The sequence below is a fragment of the Pieris brassicae genome, chromosome 12 (genome assembly GCF_905147105.1).
Source record: "Pieris brassicae chromosome 12, ilPieBrab1.1, whole genome shotgun sequence".
NCBI lineage: Eukaryota > Metazoa > Arthropoda > Insecta > Lepidoptera > Pieridae > Pieris > Pieris brassicae.
Window position 1 is genome coordinate 9,222,338 of NC_059676.1, and position 21,471 is coordinate 9,243,808.

At 34.1% G+C, this 21,471-nt stretch overlaps 2 protein-coding genes across 7 annotated transcripts in view; one reads left to right on the forward strand and one right to left on the reverse strand.

Annotated features, from left to right (window-relative positions):
- The window catches only part of LOC123717574 (fatty acyl-CoA reductase wat-like), a 35,625-nt gene extending 20,671 nt beyond the window's left edge, over positions 1 to 14,954 (forward strand). For all 5 annotated transcript variants that reach the window (XM_045673655.1, XM_045673656.1, XM_045673653.1 and 2 more), the window contains exons 4-14: positions 4,280 to 4,402; positions 5,561 to 5,686; positions 6,217 to 6,362; positions 7,676 to 7,785; positions 7,900 to 7,977; positions 9,283 to 9,406; positions 10,717 to 10,842; positions 11,318 to 11,437; positions 12,143 to 12,272; positions 13,349 to 13,476; positions 13,756 to 14,954. In XM_045673655.1, coding sequence (XP_045529611.1) covers positions 4,280 to 4,402; positions 5,561 to 5,686; positions 6,217 to 6,362; positions 7,676 to 7,785; positions 7,900 to 7,977; positions 9,283 to 9,406; positions 10,717 to 10,842; positions 11,318 to 11,437; positions 12,143 to 12,272; positions 13,349 to 13,476; positions 13,756 to 13,843 — 1,299 coding nt within the window. In that variant the 3' untranslated portion in view covers positions 13,844 to 14,954. The remainder of the gene's footprint in view (positions 1 to 4,279; positions 4,403 to 5,560; positions 5,687 to 6,216; positions 6,363 to 7,675; positions 7,786 to 7,899; positions 7,978 to 9,282; positions 9,407 to 10,716; positions 10,843 to 11,317; positions 11,438 to 12,142; positions 12,273 to 13,348; positions 13,477 to 13,755) is intronic.
- A 310-nt stretch (positions 14,955 to 15,264) lies between these two features.
- The window catches only part of LOC123717074 (juvenile hormone esterase-like), a 29,774-nt gene continuing 23,567 nt past the window's right edge, over positions 15,265 to 21,471 (reverse strand). For both annotated transcript variants that reach the window (XM_045672860.1, XM_045672861.1), the window contains 2 exons: positions 17,610 to 18,859; positions 15,265 to 17,148 (listed from right to left, as the gene is read on the reverse strand). In XM_045672860.1, coding sequence (XP_045528816.1) covers positions 16,443 to 17,148; positions 17,610 to 18,859 — 1,956 coding nt within the window. In that variant the 3' untranslated portion in view covers positions 15,265 to 16,442. The remainder of the gene's footprint in view (positions 17,149 to 17,609; positions 18,860 to 21,471) is intronic.

Sequence of the window (21,471 nt, forward strand, 5' to 3'; positions counted from 1 at the left end):
TCAGACATTTTATGGCAATACAATTTTATGATTCACTCCTTGTTTGTAAATTTCTGTCCGTAAATCAGTGCAATAATATTTTTTATTGTGGAAATTCCCTTCATCGACTGCTTAGTGTGGAAGTGTTATGTGGTACTCCCTGTTGTGCATACCCACTCCAAAGCATCACCAACAATCGCCCTACGCGGGATGCGGTAATAGCAGAGGCGTCTCAGCTCAGTCTAATTATATTACCAAAATAGATTTGTCTCTTTTTATCACAGCGTATAATATATAAACAGTCAATGGCGCTACAAACTTTTTAAGTCTAGGCCTCAGATTCCTGTACCTGTTTCGTGATCATTCGTCAATCTAATAGGGAAGTAGGTGATCAGCCTCCTGTGAAACACGCCGTCAACTTTTTGTGTCCAAGGCAAGCCTTCCTCACGATGTTTTCGAGCGAATGTTACATTACACAGAAAAGAGTCCATTGGTGTAAAGCCGGGAATTAAAAGCTGCTCTAAGAGTGTAAATATACTTTGATTAAAAGAGACCATTGATTGAAAATCTTCTTACATAACTCGGCGTTTTAATCTGATTTTATGCATGTATACCCGTAGATAAGTATAGCCTTGTAGACAAGGTAAAAGTGCGCAAATGTAAACAGTTAGCAGATCACAATATTGACAAAAGTAAAACAAACAGACATAAATAAACAACCTCCATCCTTTATAAATAAATATAGTATTTACACTTAGTATTTTCTTAGGACTTAACTTTAAGGAAAACCTTTTAGGCTAGGCACTTTATATGGAATCGGTTTAGCCAGAAAATGATTAAAATCTTTCGTAGTATGTTAACTTTTTAGTAATGAATAAATAATATAAAATGTACACAGTTAGTTCTATTTTTGACGGCTTACAATGATAAACCAAAAATTTCACAAAAAACTATGTACCTACTTATATACTGGAGAATCTATAGAAATGGACCACGTGCTTAGTTGTTAGTGCTAACCTGTCATCTCCTTAGTTTGACAGGCATCAAAAACCGTTTCTACCTAGGTTCCCAAATGAATACTTTTTATCAAGGGGAATGCAGCTCGCACAGAACTGAAACTGGCTATAAGGGCCCTACTCAATAAACCCATTTAACACAATGTCATAAATGGAAAGTTGGGGTCGTGTCTGCATTCTACCAATAGACCATATGACTATTTAAAATCAAAATCATTTATTCATATAGGTAACACAATGTACACTTATGGACGTCAAAAAAGAAATACATATTAAATGCTTCCAATTTTACATTTACTGCCAGTTAAAAAGGGCATAGAAAGGAAGAGAAGAAGTGGCAATGAAAAGAGTGGCGGAGAGCACTGTTTTTATCGCCAAGTTTTTTGTTTTACACAATGTTTCAAAGCAACTCCTATTAATAAGTAATTAATAGTTAACTAATAATAATAAAATAAATTATAAACAAAGATTTGTCTTCTATCAGCTGGGGGCATGGTGAAATAGGTTCAGGCACTTACATTCTCGTATTGCTTCCCCTAACATTATCCTGTCCTCATACTCCTCCTCTCCATATCTCCTTCGCTTTGAATTAGCTTGTGATCTCGCGATAACGTGATACGCCAGAATGTTTAACATCTCAAATAATAACATACATAAATAAGACCAACAGAGAAGTTAAAAGAAGGAAAAACGTGTTTCTAACTAAAAGAAGGCACGACATATCCAAGCAATTATTAGAACATTATTTAAACTGTTTTTGTTGACATCAATCACACTTCAACAGTCATTTGTTTCCTTATTAATCAGACACATTGTATTTCTTGTTTGCGGATACGTTTGAGTCATCTTAAACAAATAACTTTGCTGCTGATTTTAATTATAAATTCAAACAATGGACAACTAATTCATCCCGCGAGTCGTCATAACTTTAGACAAGAGTTCTGCTTTTCAAAATGCAGCTCATATATTTTTCAAAAGCACAAACGACTCGTAATTACTTAAGGTATTGAAATCGTGTGTTTTTTGACGTTTGTGTTTTATATCAAATGCAATACGTATATATTTGTATAAATCTTGTCTGTAACAATAAATGCTGCACTACCGCATTACCATGGATGGTTTAATGGAGTCGCCAGGGCATTGGCGAGCCGTCTGGCTGGTATTACTTATCATCATAGGAGCATCCTGTCCGTTTGGGCTAAATTGATTGTTACGTTTAATCTTAACTTGAAGTCGTAGGTTTTCTATCGCACAGGAGTGAGATAGAGATATGTTTTCCTTCACTCTCTATTTACTATATTAATATTTAATCTCGTGTTTTAAGTATACTTAGGTACTAAAGATCACCTAGACCCACGTAAACTTAAGTATTTGTCAAACATAAACATACGGAGTGCAATATCGTGAAAGACATAATTGTATTGTAAAATAAAATTAGCTTGCATAATTTATCACGACGTATTACTATCTTATAAACGATATAATATATATAATAATAATAAAAATATATTTTCGAAACTGAAATCAAACTGGTTCGGCCCAAATATTCTCAATAAAATGGTATTAAAAAAAAATCAAACAATATTTTTTTAAGCATTACTTGTGAGAGTGAAAAACCAGAAAATATGAATCAGAAAATTTGCGAAATTAATAACTACGCAAAATGGAAAAATTTGTTTTACAAACGAACTAAAACAATCATAAGTGGATATTTATATTAATCATTAGGCGTTCATATAAAATCAAAATATCAGTTATTCATATAAATAACAAGAAGGAGGGTAAAACGTTTCTCCAACTTAAACGGAGGACCAGTCTAACCACTGACTGGCCAGAAAGCGTCTGTGGCTAAAGTCGTGAAGTTGTATATATCTTTAGCGGTCGGAATATATTTGCGTTTCACGCATGATGCCTTAGCCTAGACGTAGTAACCAAATAGAATTTGCAAGGATTTTCAATTCTTGAAAGGCCGGCAACGCACTTGCGAGCCTTCTGGCAATGTGAGTGTTCATGGGCGGTGGTATCGCTTCACATCAGGTGAGCCTCTTGCCCGTTTGCCTGCTATTACATAAAAAAACTTACTAACTTAATAAACCATATACGATATATATTGGTATTTTTACATTTTTGTGTTAAGTATTTATTTTTCTTTATTTTCTATTTCTCCCATATAACATTTACAACAATAAATAAGATGAATTATAATTCAAATGTCATTGAACACATTCTTATGTTAAATATAGTAGTAGTAGATTAGACATATTACTGGTGAGTTTCGACTAGATCGCAATGTTAAATGTCTTAGTGAAAAGAAAATTTATAATAACGATAAATATAGGTAATACTTTTTTGTGCGTTTGGGAGACAGTTATATTTTGATGGGAACTTGTGAATCGCCATTTTGACTTTACAACAACTAAAGTGGAGGTAATCAACAACATGTTTTATAAGATATTTTTGTCTCCACATTATATATTATAGCAATATATAAGCTAATCTGTTGGAAGACCTATTAAAAATAACCATGAGTCGAGGCTAAGAGTATATCGTTAAAATGTATGATAATAAGTCGTTACTTAACAAAAACAGCTCTGTTTTATTATTAAGTACATACTGTAAATACTAAAAATATTATCGCAATACAGCGACAAAATGCTGTCAAGGAACACTGCCAAAGGAACCACACTTTTAAAATTTGTTTTAAGTTTCTTATACACTTTTAATCATTACTATGTAGATTCAGACTATCGTAAATACATAATAATAAGTATATTTGTGTGTTGGAAAAAAAAATTAATGAAGGTATTACTAAGCTCTAATTATTTGATATCAAACTGTCCAACATTACTTCTTTATATTAATGTTAAAATATACATTTTTTTCATCGTGGTTACAAATATAAATAAATAAATTTTGATTTGACATGTGTGGTGATGTTTATGATGAAATTCTATATTCGAATATTTATCGACAATTTGTTGACTCTGGTGTAACGATGTGATTGAAACAGATGTCACCCTATTAAAAAGTGTTAATTGTCTAATATTCGTAAGTATTCACAGAGACGAAACTTTTTAGATAAGTTTCTATTAATCTAAAAAATTTTACAAAGAGAACTTGATAGACATCGTTAAGTTGGACTGTCTTACGTTATCTTGGATCTTCTTATTCCCAGCTCATTAAGGCAGAGTACGAAGATATGAATAGCATCACCTTACCTGTGAATGTAGAAAATGTGGGTACTTCAAAATAGATACATGAAAAATCTATTTATTTATTTTCAGATGTTCAAACGCCTAAAAGAAGAGGTACCGAAATTCAGACATAAAGTCGTCGTCATCCCGGCTGACTGCGAAGCACCAGGCTTGGGGTTGAGCATACATCATAGGCAGACTATTGTCGAAAAGGTACAAAAACTCACCATAAACATACATTTATATCGTAAAATATTTTAAAACTGCATTTTTCGTCTCATGGAAGAGGAGATACGGCAATTTGTGTGTAGCTAAAAAAAATACTCTTTTATCCAGTTTATAAGTATGAATAGTCTGGCCATAAATACTGTTACATAAAACCTTTTCTTTTTTTCAACTTTTTAATTATTTTAAATTTGGAACACATATATTATTTTAAAAACTTCTTTCGATTTTGCGCCATTTGCCATATTTCTTCGTGTTCATTATGAAATTACAATGGGGTGTTAAAGAAAACAGGATTGCAGTGATCGCCTTGCACAAAGTGGGTATGGAGTCGTCGGTCATATTCCAGATACTTCAAAAGCTTGGTTCAGCCATGTGTTCGTATATCGTACTATCAGACCAGAAAAGATCGGGGCGGCCGCGTGCTGTTAGAACTGCAAAAGCTGTTAATACTGTTAAAGCCAGAATTCGGCGAATCCCCATTAGGAAGCAAAAAATCTTATCGCAAGGAATGAAGGTGGATCTAAGAGTGCGATTCATTACTTCAAAAATGTTGTGGATTTTGATGGTATGAGAAACCTGCCTCATTGTGATCTGTGTAATGATTAAAATATTTGTATGATAATAATAAAGCATTTACGTCGCCGATGGGCTGATTTTAAAGATGTTCATGCCCAATGTATCTCAACGTTTCGTTGCCTAATGTATTGTTTACAACCTTTAAAATGTAAGTACAAAATTATTGAGTCAAATAAAGTATTTTTTCTCAGATATAAGGTATAGGTAAGTCTTCTGAATCTAACCCTATGTATGACCTTGTGGTGACAATAATAATTTAAACGAAAGTCGTTATAGGATAGCCTTTAGATTTTTATTTATGTATATCTCTTGTATTCATAAGTAACAAGAGAAACCTATTGGAAACATAATTTCTCGATATTAATTGAAGAAAAAATAATTCAACAGGTCGTGAAGATACAGATCCATTAAGACAGTTTCGATTGTCTTGAGCGCTGTCAAATGTGTCAAATAAAATAAAAATTAGTTTGACATGCCTTGTCGGTATAAGTTCGATTAACATTTGACATTGACATTTTAGAATACGGAGATAGGGATCATTTTGAAAAATACATTTTAATCTTCCAGGTTCACATAATCTTCCATTCGGCAGCGACGGTCAAGTTTGATGAGCATCTCCGCGCTGCATTGGTCACAAATGTGCAGGCGCCGTTGTATTTACTTCAACTGGCCAGGGAAATGAAAGACCTGAAGGTATACTTTACGTGTTTAGTTTAATTGTGGTGGAAGATTTCTCGCCGGCGAAGGAAAACATGCGTACACAGCGTGTGTCAGACACAGAAGGCTGATTACAAATAGGTGATAGTGGTAATAAAATGGTAAACAGATATACTTCTGAGACCAAGACCAAGGGTTGTAGCGTATTATATTTGACTGGAAACAATGCAATATGAGTAATTTAATTATTGAACAATAGCATGTTTAAAACAAATTTTATATGAGATTTCTTCCTTCACTTTCCGACACAATATCCCCGAAAACATTCAAAAAATAATCTTTCCCGCGCAACAATAACAAAAGAATGGTGAAATTCAGAAACGTGACGTATGTCAAAATCATATTTGACGTACGGGAGCGCTGTCTCGTTTCTAAATATCGAACACATGTCTTGCCTAATTAGTTCAGAAATGTGCATGCTTATTTCGTCTACAACTCGAAGTGTTGCCAACACACAAATTGTTGTCAGATAATTCTATGTGTTCTGAAAATTCTAATGCTTTCAGGTCTTCATGCACATATCCACAGCGTATTCAAACTCCCATCTCTCGAGTATAGAAGAAAAATTCTATCCAATCGAGGCCGACTGTTTACACCTCCAGCAGATGATAGACAAGCTGACAGACAAGCAAATCAATGACGCATTGCCACAGTAAGTAATAATATTATATATTTTCAATGATTCTTTAATATAAATATTTCCTGAATATTATATAGGATAGGAAATGGTAGAAAAACAATATAGCCTAATGTATTAATTTTAATTTAAAAACTCATAAATATCATCGTAAGTCGAAACGACATTCCGACCGAATCACTTCGACGTCCACTGTTCCACAACTGAGCATTTTTACGGCAGTTTCTGCCGCACACCGTCTCTATATGGATTTCCATATAGAGTGTTTGTTGAACCATTCCTGCGTTTCCGAACCAATTCGACGTAAGATCCTTTAAAAGCGCGTACCAATTCTTAAAAGACCGGCAATGCCAAGGCCTTTGGTTTTCAGTATGTCTATGGACGGAGAAATTACTTGTCATCGCTGGTCTATAAAAAAATATACAAACGGCTTAATATACTAATAACTTAGTCGAAAATTATATCAAATTTTACATTAATCTATATAAATGAACTTCTGTTCGTTTGTCTCTCTAAAACTTGAGAATGTCTGGACCGTTATGGCTAATTATGAACTTGAAATATTTGAGAAAGTTTAAACGGGAAAACATAAATAATAAGTAAACAAAAATACGAAAAATGATTATTGAATTTTCCGACAATCTTATATATATATATATATATATATATATATATATATATAAATCTTTTTAGCTCAGGGCCTCAGATTTCTGAATCTGTTTCATAATCATTAGTCTTATAGACAAGTAGCCTTCTGTGCTGCTCAAGCTGTTGAATATCGATCTTTAATTAACTGTCTAGAGATTCAATTAACTCTCTGATTTAACTACTTTACTGCGACATATATAAAGATACTTTCAAAAAATTGTTTCATTGCTGGAGTAAGGTCCGAACTCTTGGGTCTGTTTTAAAAAAAATTGTATTAAGTGTTCTTTGGGTCATCTAGTTTAAAATAAATCCCGATGTCAGATATATTGTTAATTTATCATGTCGGCATTTGTTTTACGGTACTGAGATAAGAGCGAAAGTGAAATTAACAGATACGACCTTTTTTTATTATCTATGCAAGACTATTTCGATGCAGTTTATATTTATATTATTAACTATAAAACCAGTTAAAGTCAGGCAACGCACTTGCGAGCCCACTGACATTAAACTGTTTTCGAACGAAAGCGGCAAAGCTACAACGATTTTGACTTAAGGAGAAGAGCGTACCAATTCTTAAAAGCAATTCATTCGAGCCTGCGATGAGTGCCCATGGGCGTATCTCTTATATGATTCGTGCCTACGTTCTCTGTTCTAACTTTTGTATTATATTAAATTTTTAGAATCCTCGGAAAATGGCCGAACACGTACACATTCACGAAGGCACTCACCGAGAAGGAACTCAGAAAATCCTGCGCGGGAGTGCCGCTTGGAATCTTCAGGCCCGCTATTGGTAACAATTAAATTTTAATAAAATATTTTTCATAGTAATTTAATCTTAAATGGGAGTAATTAATAGGTTAGGTATTTATTCAAACATACATATACCTGTTAATTTTTTTTTCAGTAACGTCAACAGCGAAGGAACCACTCAAGTGCTGGTTGGACAATATGTACGGGCCGACAGGTGTCGCTGTTGGTAGTGGTGAGTTTAAACATAATAAATTAAACCTAGGGGTTAAAAATACTTCGACTGCACAAAGTGTTAATTAGTATGACGCAATTATCTTTTAATAGATTTTTTTCGACGTAAAGCTAGAATACCTCTTCTTGCTGATCTCTTAAATATTCTTCACCACTGTGACTGCATCTTTAAATGTCTTCCTCCTGAGAGGTTCCTTTAAGCGCGGAAATATGAAGCCACGTCGCAAACTCTCTCTTTAGTTGGTAGCTCATGTCGAGAAAGGAATCTTTTGCCTTCTGTGAGCCAAACACGACTTCCTCCAAGTTCTCTTCGCCTTTGCGCAATGTATCGCCAAACGTATGTATACGCTGTCGGCATATGCAAGCCAGGCCAGTTCTTATGAGGAGTTGGGTCAGGATTTATGTACGCTTGTCACTGTATTCTTAACGCTCGCCTCCAGCATCACATAGAAAAGGCATCAATCCTTTGTCTTTTTCGAGCCAAGATAGTGACTCTCTATCTTCTACTCCATACAGGAAGATAGGGAAAACTAGAGCCCGTATCAGTCTGTTTTTGATTTTGAAACCAATTCCGTCTTCCATATGTTGCGGACGCAAAGAACTGAGTTCTAGTATTAAAAAACAAAACACTATTGATTTGTTTTTGAAGTTATACTTCTTTTGGCGCGTTAGGGAATAATTCTGAGAGTAAAATTTTACGATGCGCGCGCACATGTCACAACAGGACACCCTGAAGTTAGCTATAGTCCTAACATTTTAGTATACATACATAGGAGGGAGGGAGGTCTTTGATTTTATTATTTGGTGATGACGTCAACAATAATTACTTTGTTACACATATTACCACACACTGTCTATGCTTGAAAACGAAATGGATTTTCGAGGATTCCTACAAAAAATTAATACGTTTATGTACTATTATTTTTGAGAGCTTTGTTTAGTGTTGCTGATACCAACAGCGATCTCTCTCAAACTCAATGAGTTTCGCGCGATTCCAAGGTACACAGCGCTATGAATATTCAGAGAACTACATCGAGCATACAAAAGCTTCGGAATCGCAGTCGACATTACATACATATTCAGGAAGTAACATTGTACGGACGCCGGTGGTCGCGGTGACTGAAGACAAAATGTTGAATGTCAAAAAATATCACATTGACCACGCACGCTGTAAAGCACGCGAAACATCGGAAAAATTTAAATTTAAAATTGTGTAAATAATTATAATTTTATAATAATAATACATAGCATTATATGCAATTGTTTTTGGCTCTCAACAGCCATTTAAGGGGTTCCTTTTTTATAGTGACAGGAATGCTTCGTACGATGCAATGCGACAAAGACGTCACAGCTGACCTGGTTCCTGTGGACTTTGTGGTTAACGGACTTATTACTGCGTCATACCAAGTCAGCTTGGATTATCAGAGTCGGTAAGAATCGCCTTTTTATGTAGAACGGGCAGAGCTATCTGTTATCAATAAACTATCAATGATACCTTTATCAGTTTCCATAAGCGCAGCTCACCAGTGCGTTGAGGGTCTTCAATTGCCACAAGTATTAATTATATTAAGATTAATATAATATGAGAGAACGTCGAAATTCCATTCGTCTCACCTCGACATCCGTCGCTCCAGAAGTTTTTGCCGCACACCACCTCCAGCTGACCACTGTAACTCCAAACAAATTCGACTTCCTTTTCATACTATTTATATACGGCTTCTATTGCTTCAAAAATAGAGCGTAAGAATTGGGGAAAACGGTGACACACTCGCGAGCCCTCTGGCTTTGTAAGTGTTCTGTGTGTGTGGTGAGCCTTCTGCCCGTTTGCCCTTTGCTCTATAAAAAAAACTGATCAAAAGGTTATATTTCAATAAGATTATAGTTAAATTAGTATAAACGAGAATGCTAAAAGAGATGAAATGCTGAAAGTTTAAACTGCTTAACGAAAAAAAAGGTTTTAGATTCAATTTCCATTTCATTCCATTTATTCTGAGTAATTTAATTTAATGTTATAATTATAAAAACTTAATTTACCTAAGTATTCACAATATTCTTAACCTACCTATAATACTACTATTTATTTATAATAAAAAAATATAAATAGAAAATTAAAACAAATTTTGGTTTGGTCCCAGTGGCAGTGAGCCAATTCATAATTTTTATTTAACATAATATGCAGTGATTGTTTCATTATTTATGTATTGTTCTGTGTTAATTAGTGTATTTCTGTTTTTTTCTTCTATTTTTTGCTGTTTATCGCGCCTAAAGCCGCTGTAAACCGGTGCTTCATTGCTTTTAGGTGATGATGAAGCAATAGGGCATCTCCCTCTTTAAGGGAGATACTAATATATTTATAAAATAAATAAATAAAGCAAAAGCACTACAACCTTTTTAGGTCTGGGCCTCAGATTTCTGTATCTGCTCCATGATCATTTTTTAATCAAATAGGCAAGTAGCTGATCAGCCTTCTGCGCCTGACGTCTAAGGCAATCCGGTTTCCTCACAATGTTTTTCATCACCGTTCGAACAATTGTTTAATTCGCACATAGAAAGTAAGTCCATTGATGGACAACCGGGGATCGAACCTACGACCTCAGGGATGAGAGTCGCACGCTGAAGTCACTAGGCCAAGACAGCTCGACAACAGTAAAGATTTTTGTTAGTTAAGTTTTAATTTATATTAAAAAGCAAAAACAATTGATTTTTGTCTAACCCCCTCGTGATATGATATATATCTAAGGTCACCACCGCCTGAGCCGCCGATATTCAACTATGTGAGCTCAGTAGAGAATAGAATCACGTGGGGAGACTTCATGAGACAGAACATGGCGAGGATCGACAGACATCCTCTTTCTAATGCTGTTTGGTAAGTTATCGCATAAAAAAATATTATAGGATACGAGAGCAAACGTGCCTACAGGACGCTGATACCTATTGTAATGGATGCGGGAAGAGCATGCTCTTTAAACAATTGGAGGTTGTATCTCCCATGGAAGATCACTGTGAGTCGAAAGGTCCCTAAAGAAACTGTCTTGGGAAGACCTTTTATATGAGTTTAATAATAATAATAATCCAGTGGCGCTCTTGTTATCAAATTGTTCGGTCTATTTCGTAGATACCTTGATTATAGGTATTCTGACTGTCACATATCGCTGAATTTAAATCGAGACATTTAAGTTTTTGAAAAGACCTTACCACTTAAGATCGAGGTCCCCTCTGACAATGTGAGTCTCCATGGGAGGCAGTAGCGTAGGTGATAGGAGGTGAGCCTCCAGCACGTTTGCCTAAAAAATATGTTTGAAGATTGACATTATATGTTAATCATTCATTATATATTTCAGGTACATATCACTAACATTGAACAAGTCAGCGTTGATGAACCAAATATACATATTCTTCTTACATTTAGTTCCGGCAGCGTGCGTTGACGCCCTTGCGTCTTGTATAGGTCGAAAACCACAGTAAGTAAATTAAAAAAAAAATCAATTAAATAATATATTAATGTTCTGAATAAAACATCTCGATCAAGGTCTTTGTTTAACAAATTATTTTCTACGTTATTAGTTACATACCAGCTTAAGTCACGATGTCTTAACAGTAGTTTATGTAGAAAGTCGTAAACTATTATTATTATTTTTACGGCATTTATTCTTTCTCTGCCAGACTCTGTTTTTCATACTGTCCAATAGCCTATTGCGTTTTACATCCCTTGCGCCATCAAAAGACGTCGGGGTGGGTATCGCGATCGCTATTAGTACACAAGTACGAGTTGTGGGAAAATACTATATGTATGTCAATTTGATACTTTCGTTATTTATTAACACTAATATACATAAATATAACACAATTGATACAATTAAATGAAAATCAGGGCAACTGGCGTCCTTATCGCTTTCGAGCGATCTCTTCCAGGCAACCACTGTGAGAGAAAAAAAATAATTATCATAATAATACTATTAATTATGCTGACAGCCGCCGATATTTGTCACTTAAATTAATTAAATTAAATAAACTAATACAAACTGCATTAGTTTAAACAATGATCGATGCTGAAGTATTTTTCTTTATAAATGTCAACACTGCGTAGGCTATATTAACACAGAGTTGTGATAGAATATAAGAGAAGTTAACAACGCCTGAGAGATGTATACAAATGATTTTTACAGAATGCTCAAGGTTTATAAGAAGATACACAAATTCTCATCAGTTATTTGCTACTTTTCTACGAAAGAGATTTCCTTCTGCAATCGTAGGACCAGGGAACTTTGGGATCAAACTACTGACTCAGATAAACAGGTAACTGTGTTTGCTGGGCCATTGTTACAATGAGCTTTATATTAAGGAGTGGTGATAGTTTTGTTTGTTAGTTTTGAAATTAACTCAAACATTTAACCATTTAATATACAATTTCGTGCTTCCAGTTGTAAATAGGTTAATTTTTTTTATGTTATTTTAAATGTTGTCATTTTTAAAGATCGACTTAAAACTCATACCTACTTTTTAAAAAATCTTATTACTCAATTATAATGATTATTTGACTGAAACATTATAATTAATTTGATAATGTAATATCATAATTATTAGAGCAGTGTTGGCCTAGTGGCTTCTGCATGCGACTCTCATCCCTGAGATCGTAGGTTCGATCCCCGGCTGTGCACCAATGGATTTTCTATGTGCGCATTTAAAATTAGCTCGAACGGTGAAGGAAAACATCGTGAGGAAACCGGCTTGGCTTAGAGCCAAAAAGTCGACGGCGTGCGTCAGGCACAGAAGGCTGATCACCTACTTGCCTATTCGATTAAAAAAAATATCGTGAAACAGATCTGAGGCCCAGACCTGAAAAGGTTGTAGCGCCATTGATTTATTTTAATATCATAATATTATAATGTGATGATGTAGTAATAAATTAACATACGAATTGCCTATAATGATATGATTCATTATGTAACTTCTATGTCTGTAAATACCTTTTTAAACAAATTTGCACCCCATTATGTGTGGCAGAATATGCGAATTTAAGATTCACCATAACGTTTTTGTACCATATCCTTGCTAATAAATTATCATTATCAAAATAGTTTGAAAATATAAAAAAGTCTGAGATCGAAATTGAATTTATTTATCAGATACTAACGGGAATTGATTTTACGATTGCTAAAAAGTGAAATTTACGTAAATAATGTGATACATTTGAGTGGTTTTTTTTCATTAAATCAGCGAAAATTTGGCAATAGTACTTTATTTTTAAAAGAAAAAGAGTTTACATAATAAATCCTAAATTTAATATTATACATTTTAAGGTCAGACTCTCGCGTAAATGAACGAATCGTTTTTCTATATAATTCTGAATTATACGAATTGTTGGGTTTTAGATATTTCCATTCAGCATGAAGCAAGTAGACTGGGAGGAGTACTTCGATGAGTACTTGGCAGGTATCAGGCGGTATCTCTTCAAAGAGGGAGACGAGACCCTGCCTCAGGCCAGGATTAAGTGGAAAAGGTATTCATAGGGGCAAATAGCAGACGTTTCGTTTTTTTTAATTCATCCCAGATTCTCCAATGTGAACTTTTTTTTAACTCTAACCGAAACTTGTATGGAACTGTTAATTACTTGAATTTAAAGTAAAGCCAATACTTTAAATGAGTCATAAGGTGTGGTTGAAAGTGAACTCTTCTGGACATACCACACCACCTTGTACTTTTTGGTTATTTTGAGTCTAGTTTAAGTTTTTACAACAGCTGTTAAATAAAATTAAAATATACTATTTTCATGTTACAGACTATACTACCTCCATCAGGTAGTGCGGATCTGTTTCTACGCCTTCGTGTTCTACTGTCTATGGACGATGTTGACGAGAATATTTTAAAAAATTATCTACTACAGTTACCGTCAAATTTTATGTCCGTGTTTTGGTCTGTAATAATTACCTATTAATTATTAGTAAAGCTCATTCTTAGTAATAGTATTATAGAGACAATCCGAAAACATAAAGCATGTAAAAAAATAAATCGGCATCTTTAAAGGATTGTAAAATTTAGAATTTTGTTTCCGTGTTTTTAATGAAAATATTTTCAATTAATAGTCATTTTTAACCGACTTCTAAAATAACTAGGTTCTACAATGGGTCGGATTTTTATATTATTTAAAAGTTCTTAGTGCTTTCCTACTGTTTTTAAAAGTTTAAAAGTGAGTTTACAATTTTGACAGAATCAAAAATGACATTAAATTTGACGTTAGTCTATTGGTGATATAATAATCTGTGGAAGACACAAATATCCAAAGGATAAATAGGGATTAAAATATAGGATCTTATTTGTAGATATTAAATTGTTTATGGTAATTTTTTAAACTAATAATAAGTAAATTTTATGATACGGCGCAAAGTTATTCCAAGGCATTTGAAAATAATTTTAATTCCCGTTAAACATATTGCCGTCATTTATAAAGGGAATTACACAATAATTTTCATCGTCCTATTTCAAACATTGTAAACATATTTACAATTAAACCAAATTAATTGATATTTCTCTCGGTTTTAACTGCCAATAATTTCATATAATATATATTCATAAAATAAACTTATAAATTTTATACTATATCCCATGACTCAATCAATAGAAATTTATGAACTTGAGTGTACCAGAATAAAATAGCGATCCTATAATAAAATATATTTTGTAAATAACGCCATCTAGGTGTCAACTATACCTTTCCCACCACTTCAATATTTTAACACTGGCAACGTTGTTTTAAACATTCCTAAAAATTGAGTATATATAATTGTATTGTCTAGTTTTTAATTTTATTTGTATAATTTGTACATAGCTAGTCATAAAAATCATGACAGAATTTATTAAAGAAATTACTTCCACTTAATGATATCAAGTGTTACCACTTAAAATTGTTTTATATTCGCTAGCTGTTTAAATATTGTTTATTACGAATTATTGTGGTGCTAATAAACATTGTAAATGATGTATGATTGTTTTCATTTCTAATAACCTAAAGTGAAACATGACTTGTCTGTGTTTACGAAGACTTGGCACACACAAATGATAAAACTGACCAAATTTAATTAGGACCCAAAATACTTGTTAAATTGTAAAATAATTGTAAAAGGTTAACATACAATTAACATCAGCCTCCTGCAGATTTTCCGGTCTATAAAAAAATATAGTCGGAAATCGACTTTTAAATGACAAAAGTAGTTAAGGTTTTTGTTATTTTTTCTCGGTAAAAAGCGAAACTAATGAAAAGTGACAAAAACAACACTTATTTATCATAATTTATTCATAATAATTATATAAAAATACACATCTTGTTCAACTTAAATTAACAAAAATGATAGTATTGGCACAGAATGTATCTACATAAAGCAAATTTTAAAAAAAATATCATGATTGCAAAATTCGGTCACAATATCTTGGCAGTTGAATGACATTATTGACTTCATATTAAATATGCGGAAAACTGCTAATAATATAATCTAACGACGTGCTAAGATAAAGTGACGAAGATAATATAATGGAAGTAAATATGTTGTATATATCTATATTCTTTCCGGAATGTGTTAAGGTAAAAACATACGAAATTTAAAGACTAAAAGCTTCATTCTTTTCTAAAAGATAACATTTATTTTCCAAACAAAATATATCTTAAAAGCTGTATAAAATATAATGATATTTTCATGTACATAAAAATACGACCACGTCGTTTTAAATTAATGCAATCTTCTAAATATAAATATATATGAAAACAAAAATATGAAGTAAAGGCAAAATAAAATTAAAATGCTAAAATATAAAGGCACTAGACATCACTCATACAATCATTAAAAATTGGGAAACTTCTAAAAACTAGCAACACCAATAAAAAGTTAAATTTAAATATTGATTTCAAAATTGGAATGATAATGTCAAATATTTCGATGTGTTTAAATGCAAAAATTACAATTAAATACACTAAGGAATGTTAATTAAATAAAAAATGATTATTACAAGTTTCAAATGGAATATTTTTTAAATTCAGAAATGGCGCCTATAACTTTACACCCTAACCTATCATTATTTATATTTGGAACCCATTTCACAACACTTAAGTCAAACTGTTTATAGTTAACTACTTATTAATCTATGGATAGTGTTGCCATCATTTAATAATTACATAACTCCTATAGGAATATTTAGATTTTCGAGATAGGTTATCTATCTCCTACAATGTTGTTGAAATTGTAAGGGATAGCAATATTACAAGCTTATTGGCCCGATGATCTAAGTCAATCGACAGACTAGATTTTTGGCACTTTCTAATTATTCCAGAGATAAATTGAAAATTTATTATAATATCGCGTCAATTACGTTAATGACGCATTAGAAAGATATATCAGTTCAAAAAGAAATGGATCTATCAAATTGCATATACTTAATGGTAGTGAAATAGGCGTAAATTCATGGAACGAACATTCTTCACTTTTTACCGAGCGATTCAAAGAAGTTTACGAATTTGTTTACGCCAATGTTTTTGGGCAAATCGTCTTCCGGTGGGTCGTTGGCTCTAATCACGTCTTTAGGGTCGGTATTGCTGTTTTGAACCATTTTAATTTCGTTGGACGGACGAGGTTTCTTATCAGCGTTCCCATTTAGTTTATGTTCATCAACGCCATTCGACTGCGTTTCTTTATAAATGGTTACTATTTCGCGAACGGATCTGATCTCTTCACCTTCTGAATTCTCAATCAGCTTACTTAGAGAATTCTCTTTAATTTCTTCTTGAACGATATTTATGGTTTCAGTGCCGTTTTGAGCCAACGCATCGTCCATAGCACTTTTGATTTCTTCAACCTTTTTCTCGAAATCGGCTAGATTCGTTTTTGTTTCTTCAACAACGACAACATTTTTAGCCGGTTCGTTGTTAACGATTGTTTGAATTACCGTTTCTTGTACAATCACGGGCGTTGAGTCAACAACATCCGCCGTGGCTTGGATTTCGTTAACAAATTGTTGGCGTGGTTTGTAGTACTTTGCGTAAATATCATCCCATAAGATCATTCTATCTTTATCGGGGTTGGTACCTACAGAAAGCTCACTATTGATGTTGAGATAATACAAATTATCTTTTGTAACCGGTTTCCAAGTTACCGCCAGGTAGAAGTTGTCTTCAGATGTTGGATTACTGCAAAGAGTAGATTAAAAAATTGAAGTCTTGGAGCAGTGTTAGCCTCTAGCCTTCAGTGTGCTACACTCATCACTGAGGTCGTGGGTTCAATCTCAGGCTGTGTACCAATAGACTTTGTGTCTATGCGCGCATGTAACTTTCGCTCTAATGGTGAAGGAAACCATGAGGAGGAAACCGGCTTGCCTTAGACCCAAAAAGTCGACGGCGTGCGTCAGGCACAGAAGGCTGATCACCTACTTGCCTATTCGATTGACAAATGATCATGAAACAGATGCAGAAATCTGAAGTCTGAAGAAGGCCCCTTACGTTGTGGCGCCACTAGTTTTTAAGTCTTAGATATATTTGCTATTTTATTACTAAACATAAAGCCAAAAAAGTTTGGTTAAACGCGCTAAGCTAAAGGCCACAGATGCCGAATTGTTTAATTATAATTAGCATATAGGTATCATAAAACTTACCCAGACTTAGCAAAGTTGGTCCACACCCTGACCATCCGTTCCCTGATGGTGAGGTCTTGAGGAGTCGGTTTCACGTCTTTCAGCAGATCAGTCTTAAAGAGGTACCCCAGCTCATCCAAATGTCCAGCATGTTTAACACCTAAGCTCGTTGGGAGCGAATTTGACAAATTCATTTCCCCAACATAATCAAATTTGTAGAAGTAAATTGGCTGATCAGACACCTTTGCCAAGTTTGTGACCAATCTATGTGCTCCATAATTAATTAGCAAATCCGATACAAGTAACGACGATTCTTGCAAACCTTCAGAATCTTTGAAGTATAATTCTTTAACTTTACCTTCAATTGTTTTTACATCTGCCGGATTGGTAACATTCAGCTGATTAGCAAGGTATATTGGTACGTCAACCTTTTCTGTGATACATTCTAGAGTTGTGGTACCGACCATGATAGGAATTTTTGCGACTTTACCAGAAGTAATGCTATCTAGAAACGATTGAGTCATCACTGATTCCACTCCGGGAAATTCAGTTTCTACAACTGGAGAAAACATTACGTGCCCCTTTTGGAATAGCCCACTTACAGGATCTAAATTTGTGTTGGCTTCGACGATGTCTTTAACTGGCGTGGTCAATAAAAACTCTAAAATATCACCCAGATCAGTCGAACCACAGCCTAGTTCTTTGGCTAATTTCTTTGCATTCATGATTGGATCAATCTGTATGGACCAACTGCATAAAGCCGTTCCGGATTGAGCTATTACCTTGCTGATTAAACCTTTAGATAGGGGACTAGCGGCTAATATAGAAGTGATTGCCCCTCCAGCACTTTCACCAAAGACGGTGATGTTACCAGAATTACCGCCAAAGTTTTTGATATTCTGCTTCACCCACCTAAGGGCTTGAATGACGTCTTTTAATCCAGCATTTCCGGGAACTTCTGGGGTATTTAAACTAAGGAATCCGAGTGCACCGCATCTGTAATTAACTGTGACAACGACGACATCCTTTTCAACGAGATAGTCGGGACCATAAAGGGAAGAATTACCGGAACCGAAGAGGAAAGCGCCTCCGTGTATATAGACCATGACTGGCAAGAATTCACCATCTAAGTTCGGGGTGTATACGTTAAGGAATAGGCAGTTTTCATCGCCAGTGTATGGGGTGCAGAGTATTTGGTCAATTTGGGCGGAGACATTGCCTTCAGCTGTAGCGTCGCGGACTCCGTCCCACGGTTGCGGTGGCTGAGGGGCCTGGAAATAGAAACTATACGTGAGACACGTGCTGGATTTATAAAGATATATTAGTATCAAATTAGACCTATATCGCGTTAATTAACGTTAATTCCTTTATTACGCGAACTTCGTTTCTCCTTAATGTTACTCTACTTAGCCTACCTTTTTAGTACACGCCAATATAGAACATTTTGCTATGCTATTCCAGAGAATGTTCAGTTATCAGTAATAAAAACTTTTAAGGTTTTTCTATTTTTCTCTATATAAATCTCAGAATTATAGTCATACGTTTTTAACTAACAAATAAAACATTGGTTTTGATCGTACCGGTGTGAAAATTAAGGATTGTATATTATCAACACTGTATCATAAAAATTTATAAGGATGAATATATATATGTTGTCCGATTCGCAGACCTTACGCAGACAAAATTTCACGAAACCCGGTCGAATCATTTGGGAGACACGAGAATTATTTATATTAGATAGCACACTCAGGTGGTTCATGAACCCAAATTTTTATTTTCTATTCCACAAATACGTCAATCTTAAGCCTGTTATCAGATGTCAGGTTTGTGTTTATCATTTATCATTGTGATATATCGCTATCGCGTTTTTCACACACAGCACCAATCGAGTTTCAAGTGGACTATTTTTTTATTGAACCTATTAGATACAGTCACAATCGTTTAGAACAACATACCGGCTATATTGACCAAAATCAAAGGTCCTGACTGAAGTCTATTGTATTAGGTAGTTAATAACAACGTCATCAGCTGTTACGACTATTGGTTTTTCTATTGACCAAAATCAAAGGTCCTGACTGAAGTCTATTGTATTAGGTAGTTAATAACAACGTCATCAGCTGTTACGACTATTGGTTTTTCTATTGACCAAAATCAAAGGTCCTGACTGAAGTCTATTGTATTAGGTAGTTAATACAACGTCATCAGCTGTTACGACTATTGGTTTTTCTATTGACCAAAATCAAAGGTCCTGACTGAAGTCTATTGTATTAGGTAGTTAATAACAACGTCATCAGCTGTTACGACTATTGGTTTTTCTATTGACCAAAATCAAAGGTCCTGACTGGAGTCTATTGTATTAGGTAGTTAATAACAACGTCATCAGCTGTTACGACTATTGGTTTTTCGACCCAATATAAGTAGTCTCTTCGATGTCGTTATAGCTCATTTTGACTGTATATACAAATTATTATAGACATATTAACATATATGTGTTTTACATCTATTTTATTGACAAAAAACTTGCCAACGCTCGGCACACTGATTCATGTAAACAATTTGTAGCTGATGCAAAGACTACTGTTATTTTTTGAAATTTTGAAAATAAAACAGATGTTTTTTAGAGAAACAAAATTTGGTGTATTCATTGATTAAAGCCTGCCAACGCAAGCCTGACAAGCACATGTCATACACGAAGAGATGAACAAATAAACATAACAATTAAAATTACAAAAGCGAAAATCGATTTTAAACTGTGAGGGAAGCAACTATATATAAACTCCTCACAACATTGAGTGGTTTTGTGCAAATAAAATTTTATAACAGCTTCTAATACAAACACTTCTTGTCTTCAATCTTTCAACACAAAATATTGTACTCGTAAAAGCATCTTAAGTTTCATGACTACAGAATATTTCGCTTTCACGTGCTAATTGAGATATAATTTTAACAATAAATACGCAGTTAACGTTTATTGTAAATACGTAACAGTTATTGTAAATATATTTATTATCAAGATCACTAGTACTATTTAAAGTTCATAAAAATATCAAACAACAAAACGTTTTGTGTGTATAAAATGCATACCGTGATCCCCTAAAATAAAATACAGATTGAAAATTGTTTTACAGTATTTGCGTATAAATCATAAACCATATATTATAAATCACAAGTTTTTACCCCAAATTACGTGTATATTATTAGACGTAGTGAAAACTTACAAATCACGCTAGTCCAATGTGAGAGAGGCCATGCCACTGCATTAATACGACTTATAACTGAATTTATTCTAAAAAACTATACGCTCACCCCTGCTTCATATTCAAGTCAAATAGATAGTCAAAAGTTCTATAGGAGTGTACGTAAATTCCTTTTAAACGTATGCCAAAGTTTAAAATTGTTCCTTATATCATTTGCCTGTCTGTTAAGTAAGGTAGAAGTTCAGCAGTGTTCTAGTGGCTTCCACGTACGACTCTCATCCCTGAGGTTTAGACCCCGGCTGGACACAAATATACTTTATTTCTATGCGCATATAACATTCGCTCAAACGGTGAAGGAAAATATCGTGAGGAAACCGATTTGCCTTAGACCCAAGGTCGATGCTGTGTGTCCACAGAAGCCTGATCACCTACTTGGCTATTAGGAATGAGTAAGAGGCAAAAATCTGAGGACCAGACCTAACAAGGTTGTAGTGCCGCTGGCTTTATTTTCTGTTAGTAATATGATAAGTGACCAATCAAACTAATTACAATTTAAGGGATCCAAAGATTCTAAAGCTGTTGGATTCCTCTCATCAACATAGGTCAATTTATTGACCTCTCTGTGTGTATTGATGATCGCGCTAATCTCTGGAGCTTATGATTACGTTGTCTTAACGAAACTTTAA